At 44.3% G+C, this 12,138-nt stretch overlaps 1 protein-coding gene across 1 annotated transcript in view; it reads right to left on the reverse strand.

Moving 5' to 3' along the window:
- Positions 1-919: 919 nt before the first annotated feature.
- The window catches only part of LOXHD1 (lipoxygenase homology PLAT domains 1), a 126,362-nt gene continuing 115,143 nt past the window's right edge, over positions 920-12,138 (reverse strand). Inside the window, exons 38-41 of the mRNA XM_090131116.1 lie at positions 6,293-6,463; positions 5,046-5,184; positions 3,649-3,810; positions 920-1,400 (exon numbers count right to left, since the gene is read on the reverse strand). Of these exons, the coding sequence (XP_089987242.1) occupies positions 920-1,400; positions 3,649-3,810; positions 5,046-5,184; positions 6,293-6,463 (953 nt within the window). The remainder of the gene's footprint in view (positions 1,401-3,648; positions 3,811-5,045; positions 5,185-6,292; positions 6,464-12,138) is intronic.

Consider the following 12,138-nt stretch of genomic DNA (forward strand, 5'->3'; position numbering starts at 1 on the left):
AAAAAAAAAAAAAAAAAGTTTTTTTTTCATGATTTTCCATGGAGACAGTGGGGCTGCTCATGCCACATCAGCAAATTCCCCTTTGGTGCTTCCTAGGGCTGCATAGCCCAGAGCTCAGCACAGCTCTTAGGTTGAACATACCCATCCAAGAGAAGCAGATAGCTTTGGTGTCAGTCTATTTATCTGCAATTCCTACACAGCAATTTTTCTGACCCCAAAACTACTCACTCTAACAGGATCTTTACCTCCCAGAGGGGAGCCTGGACTGGTGCTTTGACTGCTGAAGCCTTTCGACCTTGCTGAATTGGGTCAGCATCAGGACCTTGGGCTGCATCTGGTCAGGGGGAGAGCCCATAGGTGGGAAACATCCCCCAGATCCCATCACGTGAGACCCAGACACTTGCTCCCACAGTGATTTTGATGGTAGTCAGAAGTGGGTCAAAACTCAATGTCTCAGCTGAATTTTCTTCTACATTTTGTCTCATTTTCACAATTCTCAATATTCACCCCAAAAGGTGATAGTGTAGAAGCCAGCAGGCTTTTTCAGCCCCCGCAGTGCAAGATGCTGAAAGTAGAGGATGGGATCTTAACTGCTAATGGAGTAGTGTATGGATCAGCTGGTTGTGATTTCCAATAGCAAATACAACAGAAATGCATTTATTTCATTCACAATTTTATATATGACTTAAAAAAAAAAAAAAGACAAAACAGAATGACTTTTACAAAATGTTAAACCCAGGAAGCATATCTTGCCACTGACAACCTCTCAATAAAAAAGGCAGCATTTTGAAAAGGAAAACACAATATAAAACCATACAATGAGAAGGAAAAAAAAAAAAAAAAAACAAGAAAAAAAAAAAGAAAAAAAAGAAAAAACAAGAAAAAAAATACAGTTGTGCCAAAGGGAGCGAAACCCTTCTCAATACCTGGGAAATAGCTCCCTCCAGATTAACCCATCACCCCGATTCTCATCCAGCCACTTCCCACAGGGAAATATGGTGGTCACACCAGTGGCTGAGTTGGTGATCTCCACCCTCTCCACCAGCCAGCCGGGGGCCAGCCCACTGTTGTCATGCTCAATCCGGACCTTTTTCAGCTCCCCCATGTCCAGTGTTTCCAGGTAGAATCTGTTGGTTTTGCCCCGTTCGAAGAGGTTCCTGAACTTCTGCTTCAGGGCTCGCTTTCCCGAATCCCCATTCAACCCAAAGATGGTGATGAACACGTTGGCATCCGTCCCCGCGCCCTTTTCAAAGCCAGTGACCACAATGGTCTCGTATTTGACTGGCACCAAGCTGCGGGCTTTGCTGGCAAAGCTCTCAATGACCTTGGCACACTCAAAGACTTTGTAGTCCCGTCGCTTGTACCGCAGAGGGATTTTCCCATTGCACTTGAAAAAATACCTGCAGAGGAAAGCCAATGGTGTGTTAGTGACATGGGTCACATCCTTCTTGTGCAGTGGATGGGGCATGCTACTAAAAAACTCAGGCTGCCAAGAGAGGCTGTGCATGCTCCATCCCTGGAGGTGTTCAAGGCCAGGTTGGATGGGGCCCTGGGCAGCCTGGTCTAGTATTAAATGGGGAGGTTGGCAGCCCTGCGTGCAGCAGGGGGATTGGAGCTTCATGATCCTTGGGGTCCCTTCCAACCCAGGCCATTCTGTGATTCAACTCAACATCAGCACTGCTTCAATACAGTTTTCCCACCTGTACAGAGCAACTGCTGAAAATCCCATATTTCCCAAGACACAGACGCCCTGCATTGCAAAGCCTGGCATGGAGCTCCTGCCACCTTTCCTACCAGTGCAATGGCACCTACTGCAATGGCACCTAATGCAGCTCCGGTCCCAGAGCAGGTTTCATTGCTGCAGCAATGAAGGAGCTCAGCAACCACTCTCACTCCCAGACTACTGAAGATTGCCTTAAGAATCAGGAAAAAATGCACTGGGAAAGATGGGAGGAGGAGGTTTAGATATCCCCCTTTCCTCGTCTACATTGCCCAGCCTATTCTGAGTATGCAGAAGAGTACTAAGCACAGAAGTGACAGGTCCCAGGTGCCAAAAAAACTTCATCTCATGGTGTGGAGGTGACGTGCAGGGAGCATCCATAAATCACTGCGCACCTGGTACCCAGCCAGAGGTGCTTTTAATGATGTATTTCATTTCCAATGATGCAGATCATTTCCAAATGAGATTTTCCCTCCTCCTCCTCTGCCAAACTGCAGCAGGTCCTCCTGGTGAGAGCATAGCTGGATTGCAATGCACGTTCATAAAATCAGCACTTAGAGGGATGGTTACTGCTGTACGGTGCTTCTTAAGCACTTCTAACACTTTTGATGTTCTCTTCAGCCAAACAAAAGCTCTCAATTCCCTGGAAAGAGGTTTTGTAAATGAGAAATTCCAGTGGAAGCAAAATTTTAGGCTCAGGGAAAGAAAAGCTGCATGAGAACAAATGGAGAGACTTCCTGATGCTGAAAATTTATTTCCTAGGCTGCGTGATATCTCATGGTCTGGAGTTATGAAGGAACATACGGGTTCTCAAGAAGGGCAGGGAGAAAGAGGATGACTTTTCCAACCCCGAGACTGTAAGAAAAATCTTTGAAATATGCCTGTTTCTTATACTGAGACCTACTTACAATGGGGAAACAAACAAACAAACAAACAACAAAAAATGAAAAACAGAATCGTTTAAAACGATTGCTACGCCATTCCCATAACACTTTCAATTTAGTCTTTGCTTTGACTGGGTGTTTTCCCCACCAGGAAAAAAGAACGTGTTTTAGGTTATAGCTGAATTAGTTTTCATTCAGCAGATATTATTATGGTTCTTCTGCTGCCTGATTAATTTGCTAGGAGAGACTCTTAGCATCTCAAAAAGTCACTTCAAGGATTTCTTCTTAAACACTCAATTGTCTCAGCGGGAACAAAACCCGTATAATGAAATTCTTTAGCAGCAATTGAAATATCATGGAGCAGAAAAATCCTTCAGCATTGTGGAAGAGGAGTTTGTTTTGCAAATGGCCAGTTGTCTCCAATTCCTGCATATTCCCTGTGCTATCAGCACCATAAGTCAAGAACGTCACCCCTTCCAAACACAGCTGAGAGATGTTTGTTCTTCCAGTATGGGTCATTCCAGTCCTATTCACACCAGAGTAGCCAAGTGTTTGTGGTTTGGAAGATGACTGCAGCCTTCCCAATGGGCTTTCAGACAGTCCTAGAAGGATCATCCAAACCGAGTCAGAGGGACAGATGTTGTCTTACTCTCATCCTTTTTCCTAGGAGTTGTGTTTACAAGACTTACCTGAAGAGCAGTCTGTGCAGAGCATCCCTCACACCTCTTAAATTTATGACAGTATCAGTACTTCCCTCAAGGTGAGATGTTGATTTGTCCTAGCTATAAGACTCACCCCAGCCAACTTGTCCATGAACTCATCTGCATGTGCAAATGCCCTTGCTGAGATTTCAGAAAGAACACATCAAGACAGGGGGGAATGTGTGAATCTACACACCAAACTGCCTTCCCTTACATTCAGAAAAGGATTAAGATCTGGCAAGTCTTTCCACGATGGCTGAAGTTGTAAATGCTTCAGGAGGATGCGTGCAGAGCTGCTCAGCTTCCCTCCTGGAGGGTTCCCTGCAGACAAGAGGACACTCACTTGTTGCAGAGCTCCATCTCCGTTATGATAATCTCCTTGACATGCCAGTAGACATCAGCTTTTGCAGATGACTTCTTTCCATCCTTTGGACAGTGACCAACACAGATGGCTGCAATATCACCAAGGTTCTTAGAAGAAAACTGAAACGTATCTGTTGATCCCCTATAGGAAACAGGGAGCAGAGTCAGTTAATATCTTGAATGCTGGCAGTGACTTGTCTCATATGGACATTAAGTAATTTGCACATGGCTAAGGAAGGCAGAAGATAAGCCTTCATTTAAAGTCATTTGATTCACCCTACAATCACTCAACACAAAGTATAATTTCCATATTTAAATTCAGCATTTTCTCTGATTAGGGGTGACACTTTAAATTACTGCCACTAGGACTTTCCAGGATAAACTCAAGCTGTTCCACACACAAAATCAATTTGCCTCATTATAGATAAAGCTAAAGAATGACTAATTTCCCCTCCAGCACTTATTCATTCATTCCTGACAGATATGGTATCTGTTACACATCTACCCACCATAGCTGTTTTAAATCTGCTAGTTCAGCCACCCTTCCTGCTTTAGAAACCCAGTTTGAAAATAGTTTAGAGGAACAATAGGTCTCTGTCAAACGCTTGTCTGGCTCCCTGTCATGTTCCCTACATATCTGTTAATTTGCTTCCTTGTCTTTGGTCCCTATCCCAACCTGCCACCAAGGAGGGACTGTGACTAATGTTTCAGGAGATGGAGTCTTCACATCCACAGTAGTAACCATCAGCTGAGTGTCAGGAAGAAACTCCCCTGCTTCTGTTATGCTCCAAATAAAACCTCAATCATTCATGCTGGAGTCCAGATCAATTCTAATTTCACCTTTTATAGAGCCATGGGGAAAAAAAGCAAAACATTTCCTCTCTGGAAATTAACTGAGCATCATCAGAGTCTGTGGCTTGGAATGTGTTTCCATCTCCCAGTAGCACATCATGCCCTTAAAGCCTATCCCACAGCAGGAGCATCTTGACCACACATGGGAGATGTCTGATTCCGCTGCCAGTGAGATGCTGCAAAGAGAACTGAAACACCTCCAGCTTCCTTCAGCTCAGAAATACACGGCCTCCCCAAGGCTCATCAGAGTACAAAAGGTCCTTAGTACAAAAGGACACACACACATAGGCATCATCCATATTTCCTTTTACCAAATGCTTTTTTTCCCCACATCTTTTTTAAGCCTGTTCTTCATCATCTCATCAGGAAATCATTTTACAACGTTCCTTTTGCTTTCTGGAATGGGGATTAGAAAAGAGCATGGCACCAGTGTAACTCTGTAGATCACCCTGGAGAAGAAATGGTATCTGTGGAAGCCACACAGCTGGTGGGGAATTCCTCCATCCCCTCACCCAGTCCCATTACCTTTCAAATCTCCTTTTCTTGGAGGAGTTTTCCATTAGGAATTCTTTCGAGCGGCCCAGCTTTCCTTCCAAGATGATCCAGATGTTTTCCTTTGTTTCTGCATCGTCTCTGTCACTTGTTACTGTGACAATTTCATAGGCTTTGAAGCATAATTAACACACATGTTAAAGCAGCAAAGGGAGAGCAGGTGGACAAGGAAATCTCCTCATGTGGCTGGTTAAAAGCCCTCTTCCCAGTATTTACTGCAGCACACAGGAAGGCATTTGCAAAACAAGGATGGAATGATTCTATGATTCTATGAAACACACTGGGATCTGTGGGACTTCTGACATCTTTGTGCTCACGATTTCATGCAGGGACAGAGTACACAGAAAATGTGTGCTTCTGGACCAGCAAATATGAGTAGATGGAGCTGCTCTTGACCCAGCTGTGCCCAGCTACTTGTTTTGCAGAACAGCCCAAATCCTTCAGTTTTTTGCCACCGTAACTAACAATGAGGAGCAACCTCACAGGGATGGTGGAGGTATCCAGATACCCACCAGGATGTGCTCAGATGTTACGGTGGAATGCCAGCACCCAAGATGGCAATCACTCGGTGGCAATTTTGCTGGGACAGAGTGTGATCACATTGAACAAATGTGATTCTTAACTCCCCAGGACTGTCCTAAAGAAGAGTGATGGTTTGCAGGAATTTTTGAGATGCATGCAGCATATTACCAGCGTGGTTAAATAACATAATTCACTAGTTAGATACCAGTGTGATTATATGGACTTTTGGGGGGATTACCCAGAGGAGAGACTTGCCCAGGTCTCTGGGTTATTAAGCTCAGCTATCATCATCAGCTGAGATGTGTGAGCTCGTAGCCCAAAACAAGTCTGGAAGGAAGCTGGAGCAATGTTGCTTGCAGTGCTTTAAACTTATTTTCTACCTCAAAGTCTCAAGCCCATTATTTCTAATGAGCCCATAACCATGTATCCTTATAGCTTATTGCTGGATTGAACCACAGCAGATGGGACCCTCTTCAGTTTCAACCCAGAATGAGATGCTTCTCTTCCCCATAAATCCTAATTTGTTTCTCCCTTAAAATAACTTTTGAACTAAACTTTAACTTAACTCATTCTATCTATGGAGCCCGCAAACACAAGTTGCTATTCCATGGGAATCCTCAATGGAGCAGGTTCTAAAATTTGTAGCCCTATGGCCTCTTTGCACCCTTGGCAATGCCCCAAATTAACTCTACACTTACCAGTCCGTTCCTTCAGTTCCAGGATGTCATTATTGGCACAAGCCAGTTCCCTTATGAGCTGCCCATCGTCTTCACCCTTAGCCAGCCAGCGATCGCACTGGAAGCGAAAAGTCTTGTCTGTGGCAGAGTCCATCACATCAATATATTCCAAGTGCCAACCTGGGGCGATTCCTTTTCAATAAAACAACAAAGTAATTAAAAAATAAGATGTTTTCACATTGCTTGGGTAAGGAGGTGAGAAATCCTTCTCTATAATGTTCTCAGCGTATGTGATGTTGCTCTGATACCAAAAACAACACTGACCATCTCACGACTATAATCTGATTCACTTACACAGCTTTTGAGGGGCTTGCTGGCTTTTGATCAGAGGTAAGGAGTATGGTCTTGTGTAAGCCAGATGCTGTCAAGCTGTCTGGACATAGGGCCATCTGTTGTCCTTGCCCAGCATTTTGCATAAGACGAGGCTCTGGGTGAGGAATCATCACAAGATGAAGCACTGCTACCATATAGGAACAACAAAGCCTTACAAAACTCCCAGCAAATTCAGGGATCTTGAAGGACTGTTTACCAAAGCTAGGAGCTTGAAATGTCCTGGAATTCAGTGGGTTTGGGCCAAAATATGGAACAGTTGCTGTTCAGAAACCGCTGCTGATTCTTCTTCCACTCTAAGGGAAATGTGAAGCATTAAAGCCAAAAGAAAAACATGAGTGCTAGTTGGGCACAAGCTCAAGGTGTAATGTCTTTCTCTCTGGTCTCTATTACTCCTCTCATCCCTTCACATTTTGATTTGAAACTCAAAAGGTAAATTATCATTCGTTTTTTGGCCCTATCAGCTAGCATGTGCAAGGAAACTACCCAAGCTGTTCTTGCCAAGCAACAAGCACAGACACACTATGAATACACTAATGCTATAACTACATACAATCACTTATTTTTTGCCTTGTGGCCTTTGGAGGAGTTATAGCTCCTTCTCTTAGTTTTCTGTTCTCCCTTTATTTTTTTTTTCCAGTTGAAAAGCAACTTGGAAATCTAGAATGGGGCATTTTGGAACATTTACTTTCTTGCATTAGTAGAATCTCTTGTTGACTTTGGGGACGTGGAAAGTTATGACAGTTCTGCTTACAAGTCCTGTTATTACTCAGACAAAAGGTTACGTTCATGACGAAGCATCTCTGCTGAGTTATTAGTTACATCCCAGAAACATAAAATAGCTCTTGCTCTTCCAAGCACTCACAACCATTTGTCCGGCTTGTTAGTTTCAAATATTAATCTCAATTAACTCTAAAGGGTAATGATGGCACATTTTTGAGCAATGTCAACAAATCACCTTGCTCTGTGGCATGCCATAGCATCACCATTGGCTTTTTCCTATCAGCCTGGGAGGTATCTGTGTCCTGTACACCAGCTTTCTGAGTCTTCCCCATGGAAAGAAATCACCAAATGAACAAGCACAAATATCAACCAAAGACACCATTTTCCCTTAAACTCCGATTTAGGTAGCACAGAATGACGGACTCATTGATGTTGGAGGGCACAGTTGGAGACCATCTAATCCAAATCCTGTACCTCACTTTGTGCCCGTAACCTCTTGTTCTATCATTGGGCATGGATGAGAAAAATCTGGCTCCATCCTCTTTATTCCCCTGGATATTTATATACAATGGTAACATTTTTAGATTGGATACTAGGAACAATTTCTTCTCCCAAAGACTGGTCAGACATTGGGACAGGCTGCCCAGGGAGTTGGTGGAGTCCCTGTCCCTGGAGGTCCTTCCAGAGCCATGAAGATGTGGCACTGGGGAACACAATCAGTGGGCATGGTGGGGAGGGCTGGGGTTAAATGTGGGGATTTTGGAACACTTTTCCAACATTAATGAATCTGTGATTCTACGATTCCTCTGAGCCTGTTCTCATGCAGAGCAAAGATGTGGAGATTTGGGGGTAAGGCATAACACCTTTGCAGCTCCTCATCAGCTTAGTGCCCGCTGGGCAGATCTTATCAAGTCACCCAGGGCTCCAGCTGTGCTCTAAGGTTCTCTTTGGGGCTGTTTGGGATTTCATTCTAAGCACACTGGCAGTGTCAGCCGTTAATCTTTTTTGGCAGGCAAATTTCCATTTAAGTTCAATGAACATCTCTGCAGTGCATTTGGGAAGCTGCTCTGCTTCCATCAAAATTTTTGTTAAAATGGTTCAGGATGAAAGAAGGAAAACATCCCAGCATTCTCCAGTGAGAGACATCAGTGGTTGAGGACTATGATGGAATGCATCAATGATTAGTGAACAACTTGACTGGGGCAGGATCAGCACTAAGCAGCAGTATCAGGAGAGGGCTGAACAAGACCTGCACATTGTTCTTCTGCTTCTCCACTCCTGCTCAGCAGGACAGCAAAAATCTGCACTTTTATCATGCAGAGAAATGGGGTAAGGTTGACTTTCCAGCATGTATTGGGGTTGAGGGCAAAACAAGAATAAAGTGCAGCTTAGCTGGTGTTCCCTGCAAAAGAGGAATTTATCAGCTTTTATCATCATGACCTTCAGTGCCACAGCACTAAACTTTATCTAAAAGCGGATATGGACATTAAAGGATTTATGTGGAGCTGAAGAAATTATTCTGCCTTACCAGACAAAGTGCTATTTCTTTCTTCTCTCAGATGGGGAAAAATATACTTAATGTATTTTTGAACCAGAAACAAATTAAAATCTAGTTACGCACAGAGTCTAAATGTGGGAATTCGTGGACCTAGCTCTGTGTGTCAATGGGCACAACAGTGGAAGGAGAAGAACGCATTTGCAGGACCCGTTTTCAGATGATGAAATTCCTTCTTTAGGATTTCTGTCCCTGGGTAGCATCTGTAGGGCAGTGAGCTCACAGACCCTAATCCTAACCTGAAAAGCAACAGGAAGGGAAATACATCCCATGTGGATATAGTCCCCAAGGCCTCAGTTCCTCAGGCTGGATGGTTAATAGATAGGCATCAGCCAAGAAGTGGGGAAGAGAAGCCAGCAAGGAGTACAGGCATTGCCAAGGATGATCCTTGGCCACTGCTTGCAAAGCATGAAGAATTTGGAGAATCTCTACAGTGATGTTATCAGTCCTTTCCCTGGGTGCCGAGATAATATTGGATGATGGATCCTGCCCTCTTGTAAAAAGCCACAGTCAGTCCATCACTCAAGTTCCATCACTTGCCAGTACAGATCTGTTTGCATCCCTTTGGGCACCCTGATCAACAGTACCAGGATTACAGGGCTCATTCACAAGTCAGTAGCAAAAATGCCTTAGAAAATATGAGTTTTTCTGCAGAGATTTCAGGACAGACCAGGCCACTCCATTACTGAGAAGAGAGGAAGAAATAATGAATATCTGAGCAGCTCCCACTTGATTCTGCAGGTTTTAGTCTTTAATACGGCCATCACTGTGACACTGCAGACAATCTACTATAACAAATGTTCAACGTTTGTAACAAAAGGAGCTCCACTCCAGGCCTGCTTTGCTGCCATCAAAATCCCCAGCAGCAGTCCTGCCCTAATGAAACCTACGGCTGTGCTGTGTCAGCCCCTTAATGGTCTGCAGTTGGAAGTGACATTTTCAATAGCATGCAAAACATTTCAGATGTAATTAGAGAAGGAGAAGAGCTTTGGGGAAAACAGAATCGTTTTACTTGCTTGTCTCTGGCAGTTGTATAATTTAGTGTCACATAGGGAAAAGCATTCTTTTCCCCAAGTGTCCCTATCCAAGTTGTCCTATTTGTCTCCCTTTAGTAAAGAGCCCAACCTGACAACTGAGTGATGCTGGGCAGGAGTCCTCCGTGCATGTCTGCAGGGTCTTCATGGGAGCACCTTGCTTTTTCCCAGGCGATGCTGAAGGCTCACACTTTACTGATGTTAGACAGAGAGCTTGGACTGTGAGCTCCTTGTCATGCATTTCTACACTGATGAGCACTGTGGGGATTGCTTTTAGAAGTAGTAGATAGAAACAATTAAGGTATCTGTTCAATCAAAGAGAACTCCAGCTTGCAGCCTCAGAAGTCTCCTTTGCCTCTCTTGGAAACAGCCTCCACTTGCCCCAGCCAATATTCATCCCTAAGATACTAAGCTATTCTGACACATGCAGAACCATTTACTGAGGACGAGAGAAAAGGAATGAAAATGACCTCCATGGTGGTGAATTTGCCAGGAACCTGATCCATAACCTTGCTGTAGCAAATATGAGCTATTCCTCATGAAACAGGACCTGGTGGGATCAAATCCCTACGGACAGACCGGGGAGATAATCAAAGCCAGGCTGGAACACACTGCTCAGGGAAGTGAAATTTCCTCCTCTGTGGCTCTATTTAATGATTTTCCACTCTATCCTCCCTCTTTTTTGCAACACATCTTTAGTTTGGTTTTGGAAGTGGTTGATAACATTGTTCAAGGGTAATAATAGAAACACAAAGATTGGACAAGATCCCCAAGATCCCCCAGACCAAGCCCAACTCATCCCCACCATGCCAACTGACCATGTCTCCAAGTGTCACATCTCTACAGTTCTTGAATATCTCCAGGGACAGTGACTCTGCCAGGAGAAGAAATTTTTCCTAATATCCAAACCGAACCACCCATGACACAAGTTAGGGCCATTACCTCTCATCCTATTGCTTTTGCCTGGGAGAAGAGGCCGACCACCACCTGGCTACAGCCTCCTTTCAGGCAGTTGTAGAGAGTCTCACATCCCTCAGCTTCTCCCCATAATGTGGGTACTCCAGGCACCTCATAGCTCCATTGCCCTTCTCTGGACACACTTTGTGGTCTCAATGCCCTTCTTGGAGTGAGGGACTCAAAACTGATTACAGCAGTGAGGTATGGCCTTACCAGAACTGAGCACGGGGGGATGATGACCTCCTGGTTCTGCTGAATATGAGCCTCCTCTGGAGAAGTACAAGATCTGCCTGGATGCCTTCCTGCTCAGCCTACTGTAGGGAACCTGCTTTAGCAGGGGGTTGGACTCAGTGATCTCCATTGAAGTCCCTTTCAATTTCTGTGATCCTATGATTCTATGACAGTCGTCCTTAATGACATTGAGGTTCCCATAGAAGTAAAATATAAGCTGTGCTTGGGACACTGAGTGCACAGGGACCAGCAGACAACTGCTGCTGCCCAGCCATCCGCAACCAGTGCTGCTCAGCTCCTAACTCCATTATTTTTCCTTTTTCTCTTCACGTGTTCTGAAACACAAAGTAATGAACATTACAAATGCAGTTCATTGGCCTTGTGTCCTATGGCATTATTTATCCCCTGCCTGGTTATGTGGCTGTCCATCCTTATGCCCCAGCACGTGAGATGTCATCCAGAAAGTGGTGGGAGTTTGGAGAGCCAGGTTGCTAGGAAGGGAGCATTAATTACGAGGTGTTGAAGTCACAGCACCTAGCTTTCCATTGGTACACCTCAAAATACTTTAAGAAGGTGAATAATTTTTATCCCTAATTTACATAATTGAAAATGAGGCAGAGGGATGTGATTTGCACAAGGTCATTCAGCAAGACAGCAGCAGAATAAAAATAGATGCGTTTGTGCATCTCTCCTTGAGGATCACAGGAGCTCACACCACAACATTTCTCATCAGAGCAGACATGCAATGCAAAACCTCTCACAACCTTTGATGAAGCAAATGCTTAATGCTTGGGACAGCTTTAGAAAACAGATTTCCTGCTGCCCTCCTGAGCTGCCTGTGCAATGTGTTCAGTGCAAGATTTGAATCAGGGCAAACCCAGCAATAAATTAAAACAACAGCAAACAAGCACACATCTTACTGATAAACTACTCCAGTGCAACAACACGTAGCAGCTCAGAGTGAAGATATAATTGTT

The sequence above is a fragment of the Phasianus colchicus genome, chromosome Z, assembly GCF_987193195.1.
Source record: "Phasianus colchicus chromosome Z, bPhaCol1.hap1.1, whole genome shotgun sequence".
Taxonomy (NCBI): Eukaryota; Metazoa; Chordata; class Aves; order Galliformes; family Phasianidae; genus Phasianus; species Phasianus colchicus.